The 25,258-nt window shown below is 67.9% G+C and overlaps 1 protein-coding gene across 5 annotated transcripts; it reads left to right on the top strand.

Annotated features, from left to right (window-relative positions):
* Positions 1–309: 309 nt before the first annotated feature.
* PIEZO1 (piezo type mechanosensitive ion channel component 1 (Er blood group)) lies at positions 310–25,161 on the top strand. 5 transcript variants are annotated; one of them, XM_087738837.1, is made up of 51 exons: positions 310–508; positions 7,450–7,545; positions 8,745–8,867; positions 9,260–9,302; positions 9,392–9,554; positions 10,582–10,720; positions 10,881–11,094; positions 11,277–11,442; positions 11,662–11,766; positions 11,878–11,962; positions 12,047–12,138; positions 12,222–12,482; positions 12,553–12,664; positions 12,816–12,994; positions 13,071–13,219; positions 13,417–13,596; positions 13,671–13,759; positions 14,185–14,342; positions 14,417–14,593; positions 14,730–14,855; positions 14,946–15,146; positions 15,229–15,433; positions 15,569–15,673; positions 16,252–16,405; positions 17,035–17,278; positions 17,434–17,530; positions 17,607–17,775; positions 17,859–17,948; positions 18,090–18,178; positions 18,386–18,457; positions 18,940–19,043; positions 19,118–19,211; positions 19,553–19,633; positions 19,722–19,894; positions 19,972–20,093; positions 20,190–20,354; positions 20,429–20,687; positions 20,766–20,954; positions 21,216–21,516; positions 21,654–21,768; positions 21,856–22,003; positions 22,094–22,308; positions 22,432–22,590; positions 22,667–22,814; positions 22,916–23,104; positions 23,185–23,277; positions 23,412–23,584; positions 23,671–23,793; positions 23,886–23,965; positions 24,067–24,265; positions 24,380–25,161. In XM_087738837.1, the coding sequence occupies exons 1-51, from the start codon at positions 445–447 to the stop codon at positions 24,627–24,629; spliced, it is 7,527 nt and encodes a 2,508-aa protein (XP_087594963.1). In that variant the 5' UTR covers positions 310–444; the 3' UTR covers positions 24,630–25,161. The 5 variants fall into 5 exon arrangements, with proteins under 5 accessions (XP_087594963.1, XP_087594962.1, XP_087594961.1 ...); XM_087738836.1 differs by lacking the exon at positions 310–508 and adding an exon at positions 1,781–1,920 and having other exon boundaries at positions 19,553–19,603; XM_087738835.1 differs by lacking the exon at positions 310–508 and adding an exon at positions 1,781–1,920.
* Positions 25,162–25,258: the final 97 nt, after the last annotated feature.

Genomic DNA, 25,258 nt, shown 5'->3' with positions numbered 1-25,258 from the left:
ACAGGAAACGCATCAGCTCTTTTTTTATAATTATATTTTTATATTTCCCCCCCCCCCCCCCCGCCGCAAACGCCCTTGCTGCCGACGGTGGGAAGCGGGGGGCTGCGGGGTCCGGGCTCGCCCCGCTCCGGTGGCCGTGGCCCCCGCTGCCGTCGGGGCTGAGACCGGCCAACTCGTGACAGCGGTGGCGGGGCTGCAGTGCCGGCGGGCGGCGCTAGGCGGGCCCAGCCGAGCCGAGCCCAGCCGAGCCGAGCCCAGCCGAGCCGGGCCAGCCCGCCGAGGGGGGCGGGCGGCGCCGCTTTATAAAGCCGACGGGAGCGGGGCGGGGGAAAGCGCGATCGTTCTCTGCGCTGCGGGACCGGGCAGCGGGGCCTTGCCCAGCCCCGGCGGGGCGGAACGGCGGGGCTCGGCGGGGCATGGCCCGGCCCGCCGCCGCCTGAAGGGATGGAGCGGCGGGCGCTGTCTGCGGGGCTCTACTGGCTACTGCTGCCGCTCGCCCTGCTCGCCGGTGAGTGCGGCCGCACCTGGGGCGGGGGGTGTTGGGGGGGGGGGGGTGTGGTGTTGGGGTGCGCTGTGTCCCCCAGTCGGGTGGCGGTGCTCCCCACCCCGGGAGGAGCCGCCGGGGGTGGTGGTGGTGGTGGTGGGACCCCCCCCCCCCACCAGCCCCACGGTGGACCACCTTGCACGGCCCCACGCAGGACCGAGCCCGCTCTCGGGGAACGCCGTAACTTCTGCAGGCCGGGTGTGGGGTCCCCCCCACGGGTACAGCCAGCACCCCTAGCACCGGGGGGGGGACCGGTTGGGGCTGGAACCGGCCGGATCGGGACACCGAGGGTCACCCCGCTCCCTCCTCTGCCCCTTGCAAGGTGGGGGGCAACGAGGGTGCTGGGACAGCCCGGCTCCCGGCGATGCTGGGGTGGGCGATGCTCGGGGGGCGGCTGGCACCCATCCCAGCCCCATGCCTGGGCAGCGGGGCACCCGCCTCGGCTGCGGCAGCTTCTGCAGGGCCGTGGCTTCCGAGCTGTTCTCAGCCCCGTTTTAAGCAAGGCTGGCCTTTGACGGCGAATACACCACCCACCGAGGCAACCGGCTGGCTACTGGCCTGGAAAATACCCGTGTCCTGGGACGCACAGAACAAGAATCGGCTCTTTGAACCCCAGCTGCTCGGGGGAGCCTGCTCGGGGACTCTCCGTTTACCTTTATGTAGACGCAAAGGAAAAAAAAAAGAAAACCCTCTCCGTAAACAGGATTGTTCAAGGGGTTCCTTGTGCCCAGGCACGGGCAGGGTCCGGCCGCCGCCATCGGGCTCACGCCCCCCGTGCCGGGGGGTCTGCAAGCCGGGGAAGCGTTGGCGTGACTTTTTGGGGTAGCATCACCTGGGGAGGGGGACGTGCACCTGACCGTGAGCCGCGTCCAGCCGAGCAGCCCCTGTCCCGGCCGCGTTTCGGGGTGCGCGGTGCTGGCCGTGCCGCGGGCACGGGGCGAGCCTCGCTGGCAGAGGAAGTCAGTGACTGTTGAAGAAGCTTCTCTTTATTTGCTTTGGTTTGCTGGAGGAGTGACTCAGTGCATCGCGCAGGATGCGAGGAGGTTAATTATAACTCTGCTGCCTACCAACGGGGCTGGGAAGGGAAGGGAAGGTGGCCAGGCGTCGCTTGCACAAGGCCTTCCCGGCCGGTGGGGTGGCAGCCGCCGGTCCGGGGCGCGGGAGCTGCCGGGCACGTCCCATGGGTGCACGGGGCGACACGTGGCCTCTGGGTGCGGCTTTGTGCATGGGGCCCTCGTGCCCCAGTTATGCTGCTTTGGCCCCAAATCGTGCCGGGCTCGCTTGCCTGCTCCCCCTGCTCCGGCATGGGATGTTGTGCCGGGGACCCGGCGTCTCCCGCAGCCGGTGGCGCCGGTGGCGTTGGCGTTCCCCCCCGGGTGAGCTCGTAGGTGGCTTGTTTAAATTTGGGGCCCCGCTTGGGCGGGGGCTGTCCTGGGAGAGCAGCTCCCTCCTGCTCCCGCTGCCGCCGTGCGGGTGACTCAGCGGGGGCCGGGGGGCCCTGGGGCCTCGCACCCACGCCGAGGGGGAAACTGAGGTGCGGGGGGGATGTGGCTCGTCCTGCTGCAGCTGTGGGGGGGGAATAAAGAGCCCCGGAGCACGACCCGCCTGCGGCCCTTCCTTCCCTGGCAATTAGGCTCTTCCCAAACGTCCGGAGGATGTTTGCTCGCGGCTCCCGGCCAGCTCGGGGCGGGTGGAGGCGCAGGAGCTGGGCCCCACAGCATGGCTCGGGGCAGCTCCCCGCTTCCCACGGGCTGGCAGGGGTACGGACCCCCTGCTGCAGCTCCCAGCCATGCCATGGGCCGTATCCCCACCGGCGCAGGGGGATGCCTCGGCTCTATCCTGCCTGGCAGGGATGCTGGGGCGCACGGAGCCGGCGGGGGGCACAGCCTGCCGTGCCTTCCCACCGGCGCACGTCCCACACGTGGGGTGACCGGGGTGGGGACCCCCGGGCTGGGTGACAGTCCTGGCCGTGCCAGCTCCCAGCTCCAGCGCGGCTCCGTGGCGCTGGGGCAGAAGCGATGGGTGAGAGTGGCAGCCCCCCTCCTGGGGGTGCAGTGCCCCCCACACTGGGGTCCTGACCCGGGGTGAGGCGAGGACACGGCCCTTCCTGGCCGAGCCCCCCTGCCAGGCCAGGGGGTGGTGGGGTGCCAGGGGTCCCTGGGGGGTCCTGGCCAGCCCTGGGTGCCGCAGGGGGCCGATGCCCAGCTGGGTGCTGGCAGGCGTGTGGGCTGCAGCCAGCTGCGGTCAGGTGCTTTTTATAAAATGAAGGGGAAAAAAAAAAAAAAAGAAAAAACTTAAAAAAAAAAAAAAAAAGAAAAAGCCAGCACTGTCTCCAAGAGCAATAACTCCCGCTTCCTCCCCAGGCGCACAGGGGGATGGGAGGTGCCAGGCCAGGGCACCCATCTCCCCGGCACCGAGCCTTTTGCAAAGCCCCCGCGGGGTCCCATTGAGGTGGGTGACGCTGTGGGGGTGCAGCGGGTCCCCACGCCGCCCCCGGGGCTCGCCCCGCTAGCTGGGGAGCAGCTCGGGGTTGCCGCAGGCTGGGCTTGCAGGGGCTTTATCGGTCCTGTTTGCAAAGCCTGGGCAAGGCCAGGTTTAAGCTTTTGCCTTCTCTGCACCCCGGTTGTAGCAGAGTCCCGGGGTGCCCATGGGGCTGGGCGAGGGGGGGGTGTTTGGACACTGCTTGGCGCTGCCATATGCCAGGCACCATCAGGGCTGCACGCTGCGCGTGGGAAATATTATGGTGGATCTGGGAATGTCCCCGTGTGATGGGAACGTGGGTCCTTCTGTGCAAGCAGGGGGTGTGCACGGGCATCCCGATGCTGAGCCCGCGGCTCTGGGGGCCCCAAGGGCTGCTCCGACCCTTTGGCATGGGCTGGCCCCGTCCTGGTGCGTGCCCGGTGTAGGGACTGCAGCCCCGGGGCTGTGGGTGCCGGGGAAAGGGGTGTCCCCAGCACTGGGGTGGCAGCGAGCACCCATCCCCAAAGCCATTGTGTTCCCTGTCCCGTTGAGCCGCTGGCCGGCCGCTGGGGTTTCCCAGGCTGGCAGCCGTGGCACCCGCTGGCACCCGGCCCGGTGCCCTCCCGGGGCAGCTCCCGCAGCATCCCCAGGGAGCGGGGCTGGCCGCTGCCTCGGCGCTGGCAGGAGCGGGATTAACTTTCCACAAAAACAGGATACGGCGGGTGAACCGGCGGGGCTGCTCCCTCTTCCCGGAAAGAGGAGCCGGGGCTGGGGCTGGGAACTTGCCGGCAGCTTGCTTTGCTGGCCCAGGGGCTCGCTGCTTTGGGGCTGACCGGGTTTTGGGATGGGGAGAGCCTCTGTGGCCTGGGTTCGTTAGCCTGCCTCTGGTTTGCAGCCAGCGGGTGCAGAGCACGGGGTCCTGGGTGCAGTGACACCTTGGGGACACTGTCTGGGTCCCCCAGAGCTGGTAGCCGGGCGGCAGGACCCGGCTTCGGGGAAGCGGCTTGGCAGAGCTGCCTGGCTCCGGCAGCAGGTAACGGGCCTGTGTGAAAAGAAAATAGCAGGGCAAGCAGGGAATTAAAGAGCTCCGCTAATTAATCCTGAGCGGCCGCAGGTCCCCGCAGAGCCAGCGGCTGCGCCGGTGCCAGTCGGTGCGCGGGCTGTGCACAGGCACAGGGTGCATGGTGCTGCGGGGCCGGTGCACGGGGCTCCCCCATTGCCGGTGGGGTCTAGGGAGCCCCCTTGCCCCATGCAGCTGGGTGTGGATCCGTCCCTGGGAGCCGGCTGGGCACGGGACGGTGCCTGGTTTGCGGGGGGGGGGCTGCACCAGACCCCGACCCTCTCCTGCAGCCGCACTTCCCTGGCCCGATTGCAACGGGAGAGACCCCGGTGCCGGCTCTTCCCGGCCACCCCCACCCTCACCGCCGGGTCCCTGCCTTCCCCGGTGACACCCTTCCCTCCCATGGGGAGATTAAAGTCTGGCATGAAGGAAACCCCGCACATCTCGCCCAGCTCCTCCTCCCGGCACATTAACATCGTTAATATTTCAAGTGCTGCTGGCTGCCAGCACCGGCCGCGGTGGCGGTGAATTCCCCGGCAGCGTGGGAGCTGGGCCGGCTGCTCCTGGCTCCCCGGGGTCACAGGGCTGGGATGCGGATCCGGGATAACCTTGCTGGGGGTACAAGGGGGATGCTCGGCGTGGGCCAGATCCTGCCCCGTGCGTGCGGCAGAGGCGAGACCACGGGGCATCGTGGGCGATGGGTGCTGCTTGCATGGGGAGGGGGACGGTGGGTGCCGCGGTGCTGCACCCCCCACCCGCCCGGCTCCTCGCTGGGACGATGGGTGCGGGAGGGTGGATTTTGCCGCAGGGCTGCTCTCCCCACACACCAAACTGGTTTTTCTCCCCATGCCAGCGCTTTCCCTGCTGTCAGCACGGTGGGGAACTGGTTTCCTCCAACTGTGCAGGACGGAGCACCCACGCACCGCCAGCACGGCACGCCCCAGTGCAGCCGGCCTTGTCGAGGAGGCATGGGTGCAACGCCGGGCACCGTGGGTGCTCCCAAACTGGGCTGTGCCATGCGGGGGGGCTGCTCCTTGCCCGGCACACCGTCAGCATCTTTTTTTTTCCCCCCCCTTTTTCATACTTGAGCCCTTAAAAGCTGAGCATTGACCACCCTGCCGGGAGCGATCCCGGCGATGCCTCAAGCCGGGGCGGAGGGGAGCTGCTGGCCAGAGGGTCCCATGGGTGCTGGTTCAGCCCCAGGGTCCAGCGGGGTGCTCTGCATTTGCAGGCAGCTGCTGCCAGCCCTTCCCAGTGCCACAGGTGACCCTGAGCCACTGCCACTGGGATGCCTGCTCTGCTCTGGCTCCTGCCAGGCAGTAATGTCCCCAGTCCCGGGGGCTGGTGCTGGTGGCATAAAATACGTGGGTCACGCTGTCGCTCCGGGCATGGGTGGTCCCTGCAGCATGCGTGTGCCCCGCAGTGCCCACAATCCCCATCCTCCCTGTAGCTCTCGGGCAGACCCCAGCCCAGGCGATGCCAGCGGGGCTCTGGCACAGCCGGTCCCCTCCGTGCCACCAGCACCCACAGAGTGGCCACAGCTGGGACGGGGGCTCACGCTGGGGCTAGTTCACCCATAGGACACTGCCCTGGTGCAGGGGTGGGGTGGGCAGCGGGGTGCTGGTGGCCAAGCGGGGGGGGGGGCTGGCTGGCTCCCATGTAATCCGGAGCCGTGGCTCGCCCCCGGGGCCGGGAAGGCTCCTCTCGGCCCCGTCGCCGCTGGCGCGGGAAGGGGAATATTTGCTCCATGAGATCATGGTTTGCCGAAACGTAGCCAGCAACCCTCAGCAGCGTGCAGGGAGGTGACGCATCCTGGGGTCACCACAGAGGGGCGGCTGGCGGGACGGTGGTCCTGGTCCCCCCCACCCTGGGCTCCCTGTGCCCCCCACCCATGCTGGGGGACTGCCTGCACTCCCCAGGTGAGGGGGGCAGCTGGGGACCCTGCTGCTGGGCTGGGGACTGGCTTTAACCCCGATGGGTGCTGCGTGGGATGTGCCCCGGGCTGTCGGGTGCGTTCCTGGGTGCCTCTCCTCCCACCACCCCCGCACCCTCTGAGGATCCCCCGCCGCCCCCGAGGTGCCGGGCTGCTCACGGGGGGCTGCACCGGGTCCCCCCCAGCCGCGCCGTCTGTCGCCCCAGGATGCGCCGTCCCATTGAAACCTCGTAAACACAGGAAGGGCCGTGCCGGGCTGGCGGTGCCGAGCGCGTCCCCTGGCACCCGGCCTGCCCCCTCCTCGCCCCCCCAGCCCCACGGGGCCAGGGACTGCTCTCTGGGCACCTGCTGCCTCGCCCCTTTCCCAAGTGGGGTGTCAAAGGGCCATGCAGCGCCAGGGTCCCCGACACCGGTTCCCCGTGGCTGTCCCCTCCCTGGGCTGCCGCAGAAGGATCCCTCCCTACCCAGAGTGGGGTCCCCCCAGCCCTCTGGTTTGCAGGGGAGGGGATGGAGGGATGCCCTGGCACTGCCTGGAGCAGGGGCACAGTTAAAAAGCAATGCCGCCGTGCTGCGCAGCCCCTCCTGACTCCCTTCCTCTCTGGTCAGGCACTGATTTGGTGTGTGTCTCTCAGCGGCCATCACCGTGGCCTTGTGGCTGGGTGGCCGCAGGGCTGCCCTGTGGCTGGCCCCAGCTCACGGCAGTGCATGTGCCGGTGTCTGTCACTGCTTGCCTGGTGCCTGCCTGCAGCTGCCGGGAACGCCGCGTCCCCAGCCATGGTGGCAGCTGCCCTGGGATGTCCCCACTGTGCAGTCCCTGTCCTCCCCAGCGGCAGCTTCGCGGGGCCCTGGCTCAGCCCCGCTCCCTGCCCAGCTCCTCTGACGGTTTCATGCCTGCAAACAAGCTGTAATTTAGGTCTAAAAATAAGCGAGGGGGAAGGTGGTGAGCTGGTGGTGCACCCGGCGCAGGGCTGGGTGCAGGTGAGGGGCTGTGCCAGCCCCGGGGCAGCAGCGGGTGGGGGTCCCAGCTTGGCCACGGGGGTCCCAGCCCAGTCACAGGGTCCCTGCAAACCTCAGCACGGTCTTGCAGGAGCGATGTGGAAACGCGGCAGATTTTGTTCGTTGCTCTCGTCCCGCTGTCACCCCACACGTCTGGGACCTCTGGTGTGTCCCCCTTGCTGTGCCACCCGCGTGGGTCACCGGGACTGACCCAGCCCGGGCTCCTGCCCACGTCTCTCTCTTCCCACCGGCATCTCTGGGGGGCTTGAGCCCCTGTCCGGGACTGCCTCTCACTTTGGGATGCCTCTCATTTTGGGGTGTCTCTTGCTGTACAGGTTGGGGTGCCATCCTCGGGGATCCCTGGGGCGGGGGGATGCAGCCCGGAGCCTGGTGGGGTGCAGCACCCTCCTTGTGCCACATCCCTGGCGCTAACCCTGCCTGTACCTCTGCCCTCAGCCTGCCTCTTCCGCTTCAACGTCCTCTCCCTGGTGTACCTGCTCTTCCTGCTGCTCCTGCCCTGGTTCCCGGGGCCCACCCCGCGCTCCGCCGGAGGTAAGGGGCTCAGCCTGGGGTGCGGGGACTGGGCAGGGCATGGCGGGCAGCGGGGTGGGCAGCGCGCGGGCAGCTCTGGCCCAGGGAGCTGGGCAGCACGGGGGCTGCCGGCCGCTCTCCGGCAGGTACCTGCCTGCCTTCCCCTGCGGTTTCCCCCTGGCTGGGCAGCGTGGCTCTGCGTGGCAGCCTCGCTCTGTTAATTATAGCCCGGCGCGGCTATTAATAGGCCTTCAGCTACAAAATGGCCAATTTTGAGCCCCAGCCTTATTAACCAGAAACCTCAGGGCTGGGCTGTGCCCGCCGGGTGGGCAGGGATGTACCACGAGCGGCCCCTCCACCCTGGCCGGGCACATGGGGCACGTCCCCCGCGGTGGGCACACGTGGGGGTGCAGGGGATGCGTCACCCGTGCTGGGTGCGTGGGACATGCCCCCACGGTGGGCACCGGGTGCCCATAGCCCTGCTGTCTCCCTGCCCTCTGTGCCAGGCTGAGCCATGCTGTAACACAAGCCGGCAGCGCCTGGCATGGCCGCAGCTAAAAGCTCTGCCCTCTGAATATTTCATGGGCTCGCACGGCCCCGCAGCCCGGCCGCTGCCGAGAGCCTTCGCGTGGATTTACAGGAAAAAACAAGCAGAGGGAGAGTTTTTGGCCCGGGGCCGCTCCCCGGCCAGCGTGCAGCTGTGGTGGGCTCGTTGCCTGTCCCCTGGCCAGGAAAATGGGCGTGCGGCCCGGGGAGCCGGGTGGGATGGGGGCACGGCTGCAGCTGGTGGAAGGTCTGACGGGGCTGGCAGTGTGGGAGATCCCTGGCACCCACCTGCAGCCTCGCCACGGGATGTTCCACCAGGGATGGGGATGGGGAGCTGCATCCCGATGCCGGTCCCAGTGCAGTGGGGCTGGGAAGCACTGGGTGCCAGCTAGGTGGGAGGGTGCTCCCAGGGCCCCGGCTCCCTGCATTGCCCCGTGCCTCAGTTTCTCCAGTAATGCCACAGAAAGGGTGCTCTTAGGCTGTGCTGGGTGCACGGTGAGACATGCAAGGTCCTGGTGGGACCATGACCCTGGGGCAGACCCCTGGCATCTCTGGGCACAGCCGCAGTGCACCCCTTCCCAGCTCTTCCCGGGGGTGCTGGGTCCCCGCTGAGGATGCTGGTGCATTCCGGGGTCACCTCAGGCGATGGGTAATGGGGTGCCTGTGTCTCGCAGGTCACACCGGCCGCCTCCTCAAAGCTCTGCTGGGGACCAGCATTCTCTTCCTCCTTGCCCACTTCGTTTTCCAAATATGCCTGTACACGCTGCCCATCCTGGACCAGCTGCTGGGGCCCAGCTGTGAGTACGGGGTGCCAGGGCAGCCTGCCATGGGGGTGCCCACGCCTGCCCTCGCCGTCCTGCACCTCTGCTCTCCCAGGCTTCACCCCCTCCCTGCGGTGCCCTGGGGCTGGACCCCCAAGACGGTGACATATGGGTGTGGGGATCCCATCCTTCTGGGTGCTGGGGCGCTGCTGAGGCTCTGCGGGGTCCCAGACATCTGCCCAGCACTGGGGGCAGGCTGTGCCATGCCAGGGTGTCCGCTCGGTGGCCGCTGCACTGGGCAAAGTCCCCGTCCTGGGACCCCATGGATGTGGGGCGTTCTGCCCATGGGGAAGCCACCTGCTCTGGGTGGGCTCGGAGCCTGCCCGCGCGGGCTCTGCCACACTCAGCACCTCCCCGCTTCCCCGCAGGCAGCACCTGGGAGGTCCTTGCCCGGCACATCGGGGTCACCAGGTAAGGGTACGCCGGCGGCGTTGGGCTGGGGGCTGGCAGTGGCGGAGGGGACACCCCTGAGCCCTCCCCTGCCCCGCTCTCACCCCCAGGCTGGACTTGAGCGACATTCCCAACTCGGTGCGTCTCGTGGCGCCCGATGTCGGCATCCTGCTGGTCTCGTCCCTCTGCCTGTGCCTGTGCCGCCGCCTCATCCCCAAGGCTGGCGCTGCCGCCCGCGGCCGGAGACCGGAGTCCCTGGAGCCCCTTGAGCGGGTGAGAGCCAACCCCGGCGCCATTGGCAGCATCCCGCCCGCCACATCCCGCCGAGCCCCTGCCAGCCTCCCCGGGGCATGGTGGCCGGTCTGCGTCCCCTCCCTGGGGAGGGCAGCCTGGGACACGGGGGCTTGGCATGGGGACGTCCCCAGTGGTCGGGGACCCACGTTGGGGCCGTTTCAGCCTCCCGGCTGAGTGGGCAGCGGTGGAGGGCTGGGTCGTCATATGGGTGACTCAGCCGCGGAGGAGTGCCCGTGTTTGCTCCCGCGTTGCCATAGGGATCCCAGCAAACAGCGCGGCCCCACAGCACCGCTTGGTGCGGGGCTGCCCACCGGCGCAGGGAGCGCGGTGCCCGCACCCCCGGGCTCCGGCTGGCACCGCCGCACCGAAACCCCTGGGCTCAGGAGGGGCGGTGGGGTGGGCAATCGCGGGATGCTGGCACCCAGCTTGAGCTCGCCGGCAGGGTGCAGGTCTGGGTGCCGTGCCATGCCGTGCCATGCCAACCCTGCCTGGCCAGTGGGGCACTGGGACGCTGTGCTCATGGCACCGGGGTCACCCAGGCAAACACAACCCCAAGCTGATGGCACCCACCAGCTCAGCAAACACCCTCCAGGGCTCAGCCCCATTTTGGGGTGCTCCCCGCTGATCTGGGCTGTTGTGGTGGGCGCTCGCTTGCCCGGCTTCAGCCGTGGCCAGGCTGTAACCAGAGCGCCGGCCGATGCGAATGCCTTTGCCGTGAGCACGGGGCCAGCGCGGGAGGCAGTCTGGAAAAAAGCTCAGTGCTGGGAACCCGGGTACTGGCGCCAAGAAAAACAGCCGCCTTTTGGAGGCGCTTTCCAAGCGGCTAATGAGATAAACACGGCCAGGTGCCGGGCTGCGTGCCCGCACAGCGCCGGGCAGGGTGCCCCGGCCGTCCACCCGTGCTCTCCCTCAAGTGGGGAAACTGAGGCACGGCCAGGAGCAGCCTGGAGCTGGTGGGCTGCCCGGGGTTGGGCCACGAGGCTCACGCCATGATCTCACTTGGCAGGGGGAAGAGGAGGACGTGGAGCGACACGGTGGCACGGCCGCCGGGGACACGCCACTCAGCGCCAGGCTGCGGGTGACGGCCCACTGGCTGCTCTGGGCGGCCGGGAAGGGTCTGGCCATCCTGCTGCTGGCCTTGGCCGGTGGGTATGGGACGTGGGGGGCACGCGGTGAGCTGGGGGGGGGTCTCAGTGGCCGTGCTGCCGGAGGGAATGCTCCATCCAGGGGGATGCTCAGCCGGGGGCTGCATGGCCGGAGGCTGCTCGGCCGCGCACTGACCGCCCGCGGGGCGCTGCTCCCCAGGGATCACCCTGCCCTCCGCCTCCTCCAGCATCTACTACCTGCTCTTCGTGGGGCTGTGCACGTGGTGGGCCTGCCACCTCCCCGCCAGCCGCCTGGCCTTCGACATCCTCTGCGTCCTCGTCGGCATCTACGCCGGTGGCCACCTCCTCTGCCTCTATGCCTACCAGGCGCCCTTCGTCCAGGGGGTCTTCCCGCCCCCCACCATCTGGGCACGGTGAGTCCCCGGGGAGGGAGCCGTGCTGTGGGTCCCCATGCCACCCTGGTTGAGTGGTTGGCCCGGGGAGGGTGGCCGGAGGCTGCCTGGTGAAGCCATGTGCAATGCCGGGATGGCACCCTGGCTGGCAGTGGGGGTCCCGGCTCGGGCGGGTGATAATGCCACCCGCTCTGTCCCCGCAGGGTGTTCGGCTTCAAGGACATCGTCCTGTACCGCAACTGCTCCCGGCCCAACGCCCTGGTGCTCAACACCGGCCACCCCTGGCCCGTCTACGCCAACCCCGGCATCCTGCTCCTGCTCTACTACACCATGGCCACCCTGGTGAAGCTGCGCCGGCTGGACGCCAGGGTGAGGGGCTGCAGGGCCGAGCTGGACCCCGTGCCGATGCCCGGTGTGTCCCGCTGCTCTGACTGCCCCAGCCCTGGCACCGGGGGTGCTCGGTGGAGGGGAGGCGGGGGGCAGTGGGGTGCCCATGGCTGAGGGGTGCCTCAGCAGAGGGATGGGGCATGATCCTGCTCCCCCGGCGGCTGCAGTGGGGTGCCCTGAGCTGGCTCCTGCCCCTCGCAGAGAACCGCGGCGCCGGCACGGCCACCGGTGAGGTGCCCAGAGAGGGAGGTGGTGGAGCTGGAGAGCTGGCCCAAGGACACTGACGGCATGGCTGAGGACACCAAGGTGGGTTTGGGGGGGGCTGTGCCCCCCAAGCGATGCCCAAGCTGCAGGGGAATGGGTGCGGGGTGCTGTGGGGGTGCCAGGGTGAGCTCTGAGCCCTCTCTACCCCCCCAGCCCATGCTGTCCCCCAGCACCGGGAAGCCAGGCAGCGGCACCGAGAACTGCACCGTCCATGTCATGGGCAACTTGCCACAGCCGGGTAAGCCAGTCCCCGCCGCCTCCCCCTCCCCAAGCCCTGCCCGTGGCCTGGGGGGTGGCTCACGGTCCCCATCCCCGTGGCCAGGCAGGAGGCGTCCAGCGGAGCGACTGCCCCTGCACACCCTGGGCCACGTCATCATGAACCAGAGCTACGTCTGCGCCCTCATCGCCATGATGGTAAGGGGCTGGGGAGGGGACGGACACGGGGGGCACGTCCCAAACTGCGCCCGGGCGAGTGGCCGCATCCTGCCTGCCCTCAGGTGTGGAGCATCACCTACCACAGCTGGCTGACCTTCGTGCTGCTGCTCTGGGCATGCCTCATCTGGACCGTACGGAGCCGGCATCACTTCGCCATGCTCTGCTCGCCCTTCCTCCTCCTCTACGGCATCGCTCTCTGCAGCCTGCAGTACGTCTGGGGCATGGATCTGGCCCCCGAGCTCCCCACCCGCGTCGGCTTCATGAGCCTCGAGCAGCTGGGGTTGGTGCACCCCAAATATCCCTGCTTGGACCTGGGGGCCAAGGTGAGCTTGGTGTCCCCGTCCCTGTCCCCGCTGGCAGCCGGCTGTCCCCACTCACCGCCTGTCCCCGCAGCTCCTGCTCACCCTCACCTTCTGGCTGCTGCTGCGGCAGTTCGTTAAGGAGAAGCTTCTAACGAGGAGGTGTCCGGCCACCCCGCTCCTGGAGGTGACCATCTCGGACACGGGTGAGGGCTCCCGGCGTCACCCACCCAGAGGGACCCTGCGCCGGGCTGAGCATCCCCAGGGTGCGAGTGCCTGGAGGCCGGCAGCTGCCGGGGAGGGGGGGACACACGTGCCCCCCGCCCGGCTGCCTGCAGCCCCCTCCCTGCCTTGCAGAGCCCAGCCGGCAGCGGGACGTGCTGAAGGCGCTGGGGGTGCTGGTGCGGGATTTCTACGCCAAATACTGGATCTGCGTCTGTGCCGGCATGTTCATCGTGGTGAGCTTCGCCGGGCGCCTTGTCGTCTACAAGATCGTCTACATGTTCCTCTTCCTCCTCTGCCTCACCCTCTTCCAGGTAGGGTGGCCGGGGACCCCTCTTCGTCCCCATCCCCCTCCCTGGCGTGGTGCTGCTGACGTCCCCATCCCCGCAGGTGTACTACAGCCTGTGGCGCAAGGTGCTGAAGGGCTTCTGGTGGCTGGTGGTGGCATACACCATGCTGGTGCTCATCGCCGTCTACACCTTCCAGTTCGAGGACTTCCCCATGTACTGGAAGAACCTGACGGGCCTCACCGATGAGCAGTGAGTGACCCCGACCCGCCACGGGGTCCCTGCCATCACCAGCCCCGTGGTGGCACCGGGGCATGGCCAAGGGATGCATTGCACATGGGGAAACTGAGGCACGGGGCGAGTTGGGGTTGAACCCCAGTGTGTAGGCTTGATGCCCATGCGGGGTGGGATGGATGTGGCCCCGCGCTGACCCTCCCCTCCCTGCCCAGGCTGGGTGACCTGGGCCTGGAGCAGTTCAGCGTCTCCGAGCTCTTCTCCAGCACCCTCATCCCGGGCTTCTTCCTCCTGGCCTGCATCCTCCAGCTCCATTACTTCCACCGTCCGTTCATGCACATCACCGACCTGGAGCACGTCCCTGCTGCCACCCCGGCACCCTGCCACATCCCCAGGTAGGGCCCTGTGCCGGGGTGACCCCTCTGCACCCTGAGCCCCCCATCCCCGCACTGAACCCTCCTCCCCGCAGGCCTGAAGAGCTGCACGGGAGCCGGCTGCTGCGGGATGCAGCCGCTGCTGAGAGTGCCGGGATGGGCAACTCCGACACCGCATCACAGGGTACCGGGCAGGGACGGTGGGGACAAGGTGCTGGGAGGGGACAGAGATGCATTGGGGTGTCCTTCAAGCCAGGATGGGGTAGGGAGATGCAGGGGTGGATTGGGGCATCCTCCAAGCCAGGAAGGGGCTGGGAGGATGCAGGGATGGATTGGGGTGTCCTCCCAGTCTGGGAGGGGATGAGGATGGATTGGCATGTTCTCTGAGCCAGGAAGGGGCTGGGAGGGTACGGAGATGGACTGGGGTATCCTCCAAGTGTGGGAGAGTATGGGAGTAGGTTGGGGCATCCTCCGAGCCAGGAAGGGGCTGGAGGAGTTCAGGGATGGATTGGGGTGTCCTCCAAGCACGGGAGGATACAGGGATGGATTGGGGTGTCCTCCAAGCCGGAGTGGCTGCGGGGGTGTCTGTGACGGTCCATGTCCCCGCAGTGCCCACCAAATGGGGGCTGGTGCTGGAGCGCCTGATCGTGCTGGGCTGGACCTTCTCGAACACGCTGACCCGCGGGCAGGTCTTCGTGGGGCGCCTGCTGGAGCTCCATGTCCTCAAGCTGGTGGCTCTCTACACCGTCTGGGTGGCCCTGCAGGAGGTACCAGCCTCGGGAACCCGGGGCGGGTGGGCTCGGCCGGGCACCCCAGGGTGCTGACGCGACCGCTGCCCCAGGTATCGCTGATGAACTTCTTGCTGGTGCTGCTGTGGGCCTTCGCCATGCCCTACTGCCGCTTCCGCCACATGGCCTCCTGCCTCTCCACCGTCTGGACCTGCATCATCATTGTCTGCAAGATGCTCTACCAGCTCAAGATCGTTGACCCCAGCGAGTACTCCAGCAACTGCACCCAGGTGCCCGGGCGGCCGTGCCGGGGGGATGCCCGGTTCTTGGGGTGCTTGTGGCGGCACTGGGGGGTTCCCTGGCTGGAGGTGGGGTCTGGCGGCAGGAACGAGAGGTGCTGACGCCCGGTGGTGCTCCCCTTTGCAGCCCCAGCTCAACGGCACCAACCTGAACCCGGAGGAGCTGGGCAACTCCACGCTGTACCGCGGCCCCGTGGACCCTGCCAACTGGTTTGGCATCCGCAAGGGCTACCCCAACCTGGGCTACATCCAGGTGGGCACGGGGACACCCCGTCCGTGGGGACCACGCTGGGGGGATGCTCAGCGGCCTGCCATGGTCCTGAGCACCCCCTCGTCCCTCCAGAACCACCTCCTGGTGCTGCTGTTGCTGGTGTTTGAGGCGGTGGTGTACCGGCGCCAGGAGTATTACCGCAAGCAACACCAGCTGGTGGCCCCCGTCACCGAGACCATCTTTGAGGACGTCTCCCGCGAGCACCTCGACCATGGCCTCGGCAGCTGTGCCAAATACTTTCTCAACTATTTCTACTACAAGTTTGGCTTGGAGGTGGGGAGCGGGTGCCGCAGGGAGGGTCCCACCTCTCGCAGCACCCCGGGGCTGAGCCTCTGCATTCCCCGCCCCCCCCCAGATCTGTTTCCTGATGACGGTGAACGTGATCGGGCAGCGGATGAACTTCATGGTGATCCTGCATGGCTGCTGGCTGGTCGTCATCCTGACACGGCGGCGGCGGGCGGCCATCGCCCGCCTCTGGCCCAAGTACTGCCTCTTCCTCGTCATCTTCCTCCTCTACCAGTACCTGCTGTGCGTGGGCATGCCGCCCGCCCTCTGCGTGGGTAAGGGGCAGGGGGCATGGGGGGCACCCGTCCTTCGCAGGGGTCAGGGAGGCGGAGGTCCGTGCGTGGGCAGGCTGCCTGCCCTGGGGAAGGGGCTGGGGGGCCGGTATTGACCGTGCCCACCGCCCCCCCCAGACTATCCGTGGCGCTGGAGCCGGGCTTTCCCCATCAACTCGGCGCTCATCAAGTGGCTCTACCTGCCCGACTTCTTTGTGGCCCCCAAATCCACCAACCTCATCAGTGAGTACCCCCCTCCCCAGCCCTGGCAGCCCCCTGCCCACGGGGTGCCCTGTCCCCCCACGCCAGCCCCTGGCACCCCAGTGCCCACGGGGTGCCCAAGCCCCTCCAGCCCCCTGCCCACGGGGTGCCCTGTCCCCCCATGCCAGCCCCTGGCACCCCAGTGCCCACAGGGTGCCCCAGCCCCTGGCAGCCCCCTGCCCATGGAGCACCCCAGCCCCTGGCAGCCCCCTGCCCACAGGGTGCCCTGTCCCCCCACTCCGGCCCCTGGCACCCCCCTGCCCATGGGGCGCCCCAGCCGTGGGGGTCCCATCCTTCCCCCCAGGGGGGTGAGCAGAGGGGAGGTGGGAGGGCAGTGGGGAGGGGTGGGAGGAGCTAAAAGAGCCACTCCCCTTTGGGGTGGAGCTTGTCAGGTGCTCACCCCCTCTGGGGAGGAGAATGAAACCCACAGCCTGGGGAGGAGTGGCTTCGAGTGTCCCACCCTTTGGGGGTGGGTCTTGTGGGTACCACGCCCCCTTTGGGGGAGGGGCGTGGCCTACCAGAGCCCCGCCTGCCCCCCCGGCTGAGCCATGTGCCCGCAGATGACTTCGTGCTGCTGCTGTGCGCGGCTCAGCAGTGGCGGGTGTTCGAGGCTGAGCGCACCGAGGAGTGGCTGCGGGCGGCCGGCGAGAACACCGACCGGCTTGACCTCGTGCGGGACCCCCGCAACCCCACGCCCAACTTCATCCACTGCCGGTACTGTGACCCAGGGCTGGGACGGGCTGGGGCAGCCTAGGACCATGGGGATGGGACCCCACCGTGGGCTGGGGCTGCTGTGCGCTGTGGATGGGACCCCCAACCCTGGGATGGGACCCCAGCCCTGAGATGGGACCCCCACCTGGGATGGCACCCCTTGGGGTATGGACAGGATGGGACCCACAGGCAGTGGGACCTGCTGGGCTGGGATTCCCTAGGATGGGGATGGGACCCCACCAGCACTGGGACCCCTTTGGGCCAGGGAAGCCCCCCACACACACACTGGGCTGGGACAGGACCCCCCCCATGGCTGGAACAGGACCCCCTGCCACTAGGATGGTACCCCCACATCTGGGACAGGCGCACCCCGAGGCTGTGCTGGGACCCCTGGGGGAGATGCCGTGGTCCAGGACAGCCCTGGTGATGGTGCAGGACCCCCGTGGGCACTGGGACCCCATAGACTGGGATAAGGCACTTTGTCCCCCATGACAGGACTGATGCAGGGACTGGGACTGTGCTGGTTTGGCTGGGGTGTGGGGTAGCCCCTCGCTGCACCCCAAACCCAGGTGGTGCCAAGCGTGGGTGCTGGGAGGGGAAGGGGACCCTGCTCTGAGCACCCCATCCCACAGGTCGTACCTGGACATGGCGAAGGTGGTGGTCTTCCGCTACCTCTTCTGGTTCGTCCTGGTGGTGGTCTTCATCACCGGGGCCACCCGCATCAGCCTCTTCGGCCTCGGTTACCTGCTGGCTTGCTTCTACCTCCTCCTCTTCGGCACCGCCATGCTGCGCAAGCCGGCACGGGCACGCCTCGTGCTCTGGGACTGCCTCATCCTCTACAATATCACCGTCATCATCTCCAAAAACATGCTGTCGGTGAGGGCTGCTGGTCCCTGGCCATGCAGTGGCTCCTGGGCTGCTCCTTGGGGCCACCCACTCACTGGGCATCCCCTGGGGCGGGGATGGGTGGCAGTGCTGTCCCCCTCTCGCCGTCCCCGGGCAAACCCCGCGCTCTGCCTCTCTCCCTGCAGCTCCTCTCCTGCGTCTTCGTGCAGCAGATGCAGAGCAACTTCTGCTGGGTGATCCAGCTGTTTAGCCTGGTCTGCACCGTCAAGGGCTACTACGACCGTGAGTTGCTGGCCCGGGGGGTCTGAGGGTGCAGGTTGGGGCTGCTGCCTGACCTGCCTGCATCTCTGCCTGCTAGCCAAGGAGATGGGCAAGGACCAGGACTGCTCGCTGCCCGTGGAGGAGGCGGGCATCATCTGGGACAGCATCTGCTTCTTCTTCCTCCTGCTCCAGCGCCGCGTCTTTCTCAGCTACTACTTCTTGCATGTCATGCTGGACCTCCAGGCCTCTGCCCTGCAGGCCTCCAGGTGGGGCTGGGGTCCCGGAGGGTCCCCGTGGGTGCCGGGGTGCTGGTGCCCCCCTCACCCTCCCGCTGTGCCTGTCCCCGCAGGGGTGTCGCGCTGTTCAAGGCCAGCATCCTGAAGAGCATACGCTCCCACCGGCAAGCCGAGAAGAAGTCGCTGGCCCAGCTGAAGCGGCAGTGAGTGGGTTTTGGGGGGCACCTGGGACCCCCCATCCTGCAGCCACCAGCACCTTGGGGCACCCCTGTGTGGGTGGGGTGGATGGGGGTGCCCCCGGGGGGTTTGGGGGAGCGGGCTCCGCAGCAGCCTCTGCCTGGCAGGATGGAGCGGATCCGAGCCAAGCAGGAGAAGTACCACCAGGAGCGGCTGCCCGGCGGCACCGGCGAGGGGCAGGATGAGGGCAGGCCAGGTGAGAGCCGGGGGGTCCCTCCTGTCCCGCCCCCCCCTCTCCGGGCACAGCAGGGTGACTGCGACCCATCGCCGACGCCTGTGCTGGTGGAGCCCCACGGAGCATTGCGGTGAACCCCCCCCTCCCTGCCCCCTCGGCTCGCCCCTTCCGCAGGGGTGGGTGCACCGAGCGTGGCCGTGCTCAGCTCCCCCGTCTGCCGTTCCACAGCGCCCGGCGGCCCGGCGGACCCTTCCCGGCAGAGGGAGCGGTGGTGGCGGCCATGGTTAGACCACGCCGCAGGTACTGCCCCGGCATGGGGCCATAACAGGGCACAGCCCCTCGGCAAGGTCCCTCCGCCGGGGACTGCTAACACCCACGGGGAGCGGCGGTGACGGTGCTTTCGGCAAGGTGACACCCTGCATGTCCCCCATCCCCGTGCTCGGCCGCAGGGCACTAACCAGGGCTTCTTCGCTTCCCAGCACTAACGGGGTGTTGGACTGGGGGTGCCGGGCTGGGTTTGAGGTTACCAGCATCGGTTGCCTCCAAACGCCGGCACCGGAGGGACCCTGCTTTGGAAATGTGGGAGCTGAGTCTTTGTCCCCAGCGGAGATCCCCACGGGTGTCCTCGGCACCGTGGCGGCATTGCCGTGTCAGGCAAAGAGCCTTGGGGAGACGGCGGCTGTGCCGTGACACCCCGTGCCGTGCCACCAGGCACCGGCCATGCCACGCCACCCCGTGCTGTGGCACCGGCTGTGCCGTGACACCCCGTGCCGCCCTGGCAGTGCTGCATTCAGGGGAATACTTCCTCTTCGAGTCGGACAGCGAGGAGGAGGAGGAGGCAGTGGTGCCAGAGGAGCCACGGCCGGGCAGGCAGAGCGCCTTCCAGGTGAGCGTGGCTGGGGGGCTGGGGGGGGTCTGGCGGTGCCCAGGGGGTGCTGACAGCCCCTCTCCCCGCGCCAGCTTGCCTACCAGGCCTGGGTGACCAACACCAGGACGGTGCTGCGGCAGGAGGAGCAGGAGCAGCCAGAGCCACCCGGTGCCGAGGTCGCTGCAGGTGGGTCTGGCTCACCCCAAAATGGGGCTGGGGGGCCGGGAGGGGACGCAGCCCTGCCCCGTGCCCACTGTTTGCCCTGGCTGCTGTTGGCATCCCATAATGGAGCATCACCTCCGTGGGGTTTCCAGCGTGTGTGTGGACTCTCTGGTGGCTACGATGGGGTTGGGCACAAGCCGTGCAGGTCGTCTTTGGTGCCCATGCTGGTTTTTAAGCAGGATGGGGGGACAGGGAACAGGGCGATGAGTGGGAGAGCCCCAACGGGGGCCAGAAACGATGTCCATCCACTGCTGAGCCAGTGCTACCTCTTCCCGGGAGGGTCTGACGCGCTCTCTGCCTTGCAGGAGACAGCAGAGGGAGGGAGGAGGAGTTGCAGGCACCCGAAGAGGCTGAAGGTCAGGAGGAAGAGGAGGAGGAGGGCTCCGGTAGGTGGGCGGCAGGACTGCGGTGCAGGGGGATGCTGGGGGGGTCCGAGTAGGCGCGAAGTGACCCCCCCCGCCCTTGCCCTGGCAGAGCGGAGCAACGTGGTGCAGCGGGCGCTGAACACCCTGAGGTTCCTGTGGGTGCTGTGCCGGGCCATGGTGGACGGGCTGACCCAGTGGCTGGACGCCTGCACCCGGGAGCACGCTGACATGTCCACCGTGCTGCGCCTCGAGAGATACGTCCTCACGCGCCGGTTGGCCACGGTGAGCCCTGGGGGGGACATTGGGGCGCGGGGGCGGGTGGCAGCCCCGCGGTGACACTGACCCCCTGCCCGCTGCAGGGAGAGGACATGCACCGCGGGGTCCTGGATGAGCTCTACCTGCCACCACCAGAGGAGCCCCCCGAGGAGCTGAGCCCACGGGGGGCCAGGGGTGCGGACCCCCAAAACGGCGTCGCTTCCAGGCAGGTGCATAGATACCCCCCGAAGGGGCAGCTGGCAGCGCCGCAGGCAGGGGCCGGCGGGCAGGGGGCTCACCCCTGTCCCCGTGCCGTCCCCAGCGGGCACCAAGGAGCCGCCCCCACCCTGGCGGGATGCCCGCTGCCCACCGGCAGCCAGGAGCAGGTGACAATCTGGGGGTCCCGGGAGGACGTGGCCGGGTCTCAGGAGCTCCTGGCCCTGCCCCAGAACCGCAGCCGGACGGCCAGCGAGCTCCTCCTGAGCAGGTACGGGGACGTGAGGGGACGGTGGGGCTGGGGCTGGGGGCAGCGGGGCCGGCTCACCCCCCCTGCGCCCGTAGGCGGCTGTACTTCCCCGAGCTGGAAGAGTCGGAGCAGTTTTATCAGTCCCACAACCGGTTCCTGAAGCTGCTGCTGGCCGGGTACCGCTGCGTGGCCGCCCACTCCGAGCTGCTCTGCTACTTCATCATCATCCTCAACAACATGGTGACCGCCTCCGTCATCTCCCTCTTTCTGCCCATCCTCGTCTTCCTCTGGGCCATGCTCTCCATTCCCCGGCCCAGCAAGCGCTTCTGGATGACCGCCATCATCTTCACCGAGGTGGGCAGGGGGTGGCCGGGGAGGGGACGATGCCGCCCAGCCCCTGGCTGCCACCCACTGATCCCAACATCCCCGCAGGTGATGGTGGTGGTGAAATACCTCTTCCAGTTTGGGTTCTTCCCCTGGAACGGCTACGCCATGCTGGTACGCAACGAGGGCAAACCCTTCTTCCCGCCCCGCATCCTGGGCTTGGAGAAGACTGACCGCTATATCAAGTACGACCTCATCCAGCTCCTGGCGCTCTTCTTCCATCGCTCCCTGCTGCTGGTGAGCCCCGGGGCACGGGCACCACTGCGGGGATCGCCTGGGTGGGCGTCCCCGGGAGCTGGAGGTGCTCCTGGGGGTGATGGGGGCTCTGGAGAGCACCCAGTGGGTGCTTGGTGGCTCTGCTTTGGTTTCCACACAAGGCACCCATCGCTGGTTGGGTCCCTGGGGTGCAGCGGGAGCCGATGCTGCGGGATGGGGGGGTGAGGTTCCTGGGGTTGGGGGCATCAGGACCCCCGTCCCCCTGACCACGCTCCTCCCCAGTCCTACGGACTGTGGGACCACGAGGAGGACCCCTTCCCTAAGAAGAAGGCGGAGGCGGAGCGGGCGGAGGATGAGGAGGAGGAGGAGAAGCGGGAGGAAGCAGCATCCCTGCCACTGGCAGTGGGTGAGGAAGGGACGGAGGCGCTGGCAGAGCCGGGGGCACCGGGCGCAGCTGCGGGGCCAGAGCCGGAGCCGGAGGGCGATGCCGTGGGGCAGGAAGAGGGGGCCGGGGCCACGCAGCTCCGCTTCAGGAGGAAGAGGCGGCGGGGGAAGAAGCAGCTGGAGGCGGCTCCGGAGCAAGGTGAGTGCCGGTTCCCGGCCCTCGTGCCCCGGCGAGGGGCAAGGCTGGCGTCCCCCAGGGCGGAGGGGTGCTGGGGCTGGGCAGGATGACACCCCGCAGGATCCTGGGCTGTCACCCATGCTGTGCCTCACTTGCAGGGGATGGGGAGGAGGAGGAGGAGGAAGAGGAGGAGGAAGAAGAGGCAAAACAGAGCCATGCTCAGAAGAAGCTGAAGGCGTTTGGGCTGCGGGTCAAGCTCTTCTTCCTCACCATGTGAGTGCCCCGCGGTGCGGGTTGGAGTGGGGGCTGTGGGGTGCAGCCCCCCGGTCACCCGTCCCCTCTGTCCCTTGTCCCCTCCAGGGCGCAGAACATGTACCAGCCGGTGCGCAGGTTCTTCTGGGACATCCTGCACACCCAGCACCGGGCGGCCACCGACGTCTACGCCTTCATGTTCCTGGCCGACGTGGTTGACTTCATCATCATCATCTTTGGCTTCTGGGCCTTTGGGGTGAGCACGGCGTTCCCACAGGGCACCGACTGGCCGGCTCCCACTGCGGAGTCAGGCCGGGTCGCATCCTGACCTCTCCGGCATCCCCAGAAACACTCGGCAGCCGCTGACATCACCTCCTCGCTGTCGGATGACCAAGTGCCAGAGGCCTTCCTGGTCATGCTGCTCATCCAGTTCACCACCATGGTCATCGACCGCGCGCTCTACCTCCGCAAGACCGTGCTGGGCAAGCTCATCTTCCAGGTCATCCTGGTCTTCGGCATCCACCTCTGGATGTTCTTCATCCTGCCGGCCGTCACCGAAAGGTACCAAGCGTCCCCCCAAGGATGTCCCCAAGGGCATGGCGTGGTCCTAGGGTGGCACCTTTGTGTCCCCAAGCCCATGTGGTGGCCCAGCCTTGCCAGAGGGGTGACACCTCCCTCCCGCAGGTTGTTCAGCCTCAACACAGTGGCCCAGCTCTGGTACTTTGTGAAGTGCATCTACTTCTCGCTGTCGGCCTACCAGATCCGCTGCGGCTACCCCACCCGCATCCTGGGCAACTTCCTCACCAAGAAATACAACCACCTCAACCTCTTCCTCTTCCAGGGGTACGGCATGGGGCCACACGGACCCCCGGGTGCCCGGAGAGTGCTGTACCAGCCCCTCTCCCCGTATCCCCCCCAGGTTTCGCCTCGTGCCCTTCCTGGTGGAGCTGCGGGCCGTCATGGACTGGGTCTGGACGGACACCACGCTGTCCCTCTCCAACTGGATGTGCGTGGAGGACATCTACGCCAACATCTTCATCATCAAGTGCAGCCGTGAAACAGAGAAGGTACGGCCCCGCTGTGCTGGGAAGGGCCCCCCAGTAAGCTCCTTGTTGCTTGGGGTCCCCCCAAGCCCAGCTGGCACCCTCTGTTGTCTCCCCCTTCCCAGAAATACCCCCAGCCCAAGGGGCAGAAGAAGAAGAAGATCGTGAAGTACGGCATGGGGGGCCTCATCATCCTCTTCCTCGTGGCCATCATCTGGTTCCCGCTGCTCTTCATGTCGCTGGTGCGCTCTGTGGTGGGCGTTGTGAACCACCCCATCGACGTCACCGTCACCCTCAAGCTGGGGGGGTACGAGGTGAGGATGCGGGGTGATGGGGTGCTCAGCGTGGATGCCGGGGTCCCCTGCCCGGCTGATGGCACTCTCTCCCCCCGCAGCCGCTGTTCACCATGAGTGCCCAGCAGCAATCCATCCAGCCCTTCACCCCCCAGGACTACGAAGCCCTCACCAAACAGTTTGAGAGGCAACCGGTAAATCGCCCCTCCGCAACCCCCCCCCGCTCCATCCCGCTGGATGCCCGGGGGGGGCTGGCAGAGCCGGGGGTGCCCCGGGGTAGGGGTGTCCTTGGGTGGGGGGGGCTGAGCTGTGTCCCCCCCGGTACCAGGTGGCCATGCAGTTCATCACGCTGTATGGCTACGAGGACATCGTGACGGCCCGCATCGAGGGCAGCTCGGGCTCGCTCTGGAGCATCAGCCCCCCCAGCCGGGAGCAGATGCGGCGGGAGCTGCAGAACGGCTCCTCCGACATCACCCTGCGCCTCACCTGGACCTTCCAGAGGTACGGCCGGCACGGTCGGGGTGGGGGCAGCCCTGCCTGCACCCCCCCCACATACACTGAGCCTCTGCTGCCTGCTCTGCCCACAGGGACCTGGGCAAGGGGGGGACGGTGGAGCACACCTTCGACAAGCACACCACCGACCTGCAGCCCGGCGCGCCCCAGCGCATGGAGCTGGCCCAGCTGCTGCAGGGCACCCGCGACACCCCCGTGTGAGTGTCCCTGGGGAGGGGACGGGGGGCCAGACCCCCCCCCCTTCAGGCTCGTCGGGACAGTGCCCGCCGCTCACCCCGCTCTCTTGCAGGCAAGTGCCGAAACTCTTCCCCAAATACATCCGAGCGCCCAACGGCCCCGAAGCCAACCCTGTCAAGCAGCTGCTGCCAGGTGGGTCCCACCATGTCTGCCCCCCCCCCCCCCAAAAAAAAAGGGTGTTGGGGGCACATCGGTGGCTGTGCTGTGCCCTGACGGTGCCACCCCCCCGGCAGACGGGGAGGACAGCTACCTGGACGTGGAGGTGCAGCTGAAACGGGAGCGCGCCAGCGCCGGCCGAGGGGGTGACAGCTTCTTGGAGTGGTGGGTGGTGCGGCTGAAGGAGGCCCCCCCCCGCGACGGCAACATCCTCCCCATGGTCATCTTTAATGATAAAGTCAGCCCCCCCAGCCTGGGCTTCTTGGCTGGCTACGGGTACGTAGAGGGGGTGCGTGGGGCGGTGGGGGGCACCGAGCACCCGGCTGCACCCCGAAAAGGGTGCGAAGCTGGGGTGGGATAGAGGATGTTCCCCCCCCTCACCCCTTGCAGGATTATGGGGCTGTACGTCTCCATCGTGCTGGTGATCGGGAAGTTCGTGCGGGGTTTCTTCAGCGAGATCTCGCACTCCATCATGTTCGAGGAGCTGCCCTGCGTGGACCGCATCCTGAAGCTGTGCCAGGACATCTTCCTGGTGCGGGAGACGGGCGAGCTGGAGCTGGAGGAGGAGCTCTACGCCAAGCTCATCTTCCTCTACCGCTCCCCCGAGACCATGATCAAGTGGACGCGGGAGAAGGAGTAAGGGGAAGGGGCTCCAGGCCCCCCTCTCCTGGGGACATCACCGCCAATGCCTTAACCAGCCCTGCTCCAAAGCTGGGGCCGCATCCTGCCGGGGGAGGCAGTGGGACACAGGGTGCTCAGCACTCACTGTTAAGGGAGGATGTTTTTTTCTTACGTTGCTTTGAAGCCGTCCGACCTGTGGAGACCACGTCGTGCCTTCCCGGGGCGAGGGGGGGGGGAGCAGGAGCCGGCCCCCCACCCGCTGGGCACCCCTGGCTGCCGGGCGGGGGGGGGGGGGTGGGCAGGAGCCAGCCTGCGCCCCCTCCCCACTCTCCCCAGCCCTGCTCCAGAACCAGGTTGAACTCAAAAGCAATACCCCCCCCCCGCCCAAGGACAGGGGGGCCCTGGGTCATGGCTCCCCCAGCTGGGGCGGGGGGGCTGGCAGCCCCAGCTGGACTCTAGACACTTGTTACGACTTCGGGTTGTTTGGTTTTTTTAATTATTAATTCCAAAGTTTTATTTATATGGCTATCTAATAAAACAAAGCTAAGGCCTCCCCGGCTGATGTGCGGGGAGAGGGGGGTGCAGGGTGGGACCGGGGATCTGCTGCCCCAGGGGGGTACCAGCACCCCTGGCTCCCACCGAATGGGG

Source organism: Nipponia nippon, unplaced genomic scaffold, assembly GCF_047370975.1.
Source record: "Nipponia nippon isolate SJK-2023a ecotype South Korea unplaced genomic scaffold, ASM4737097v1 scaffold_7, whole genome shotgun sequence".
Lineage (NCBI taxonomy): Eukaryota > Metazoa > Chordata > Aves > Pelecaniformes > Threskiornithidae > Nipponia > Nipponia nippon.
This window is presented reverse-complemented; position numbering and strand designations above follow the sequence as displayed.

Coding starts and splice junctions, on each gene's coding strand:
- PIEZO1 (XM_087738835.1), top strand. CDS start 1,854: ATGTTGTGCCGGGGACCCGGCGTCTCCCGCAGCCGGTGGCGCCGGTGG. Junction 14,856..14,945: donor CCAACCTGGGCTACATCCAG/GTGGGCACGGGG, acceptor TCGTCCCTCCAG/AACCACCTCCTGGTGCTGCT. Junction 21,769..21,855: donor AAGCTCTTCTTCCTCACCAT/GTGAGTGCCCCG, acceptor TGTCCCCTCCAG/GGCGCAGAACATGTACCAGC.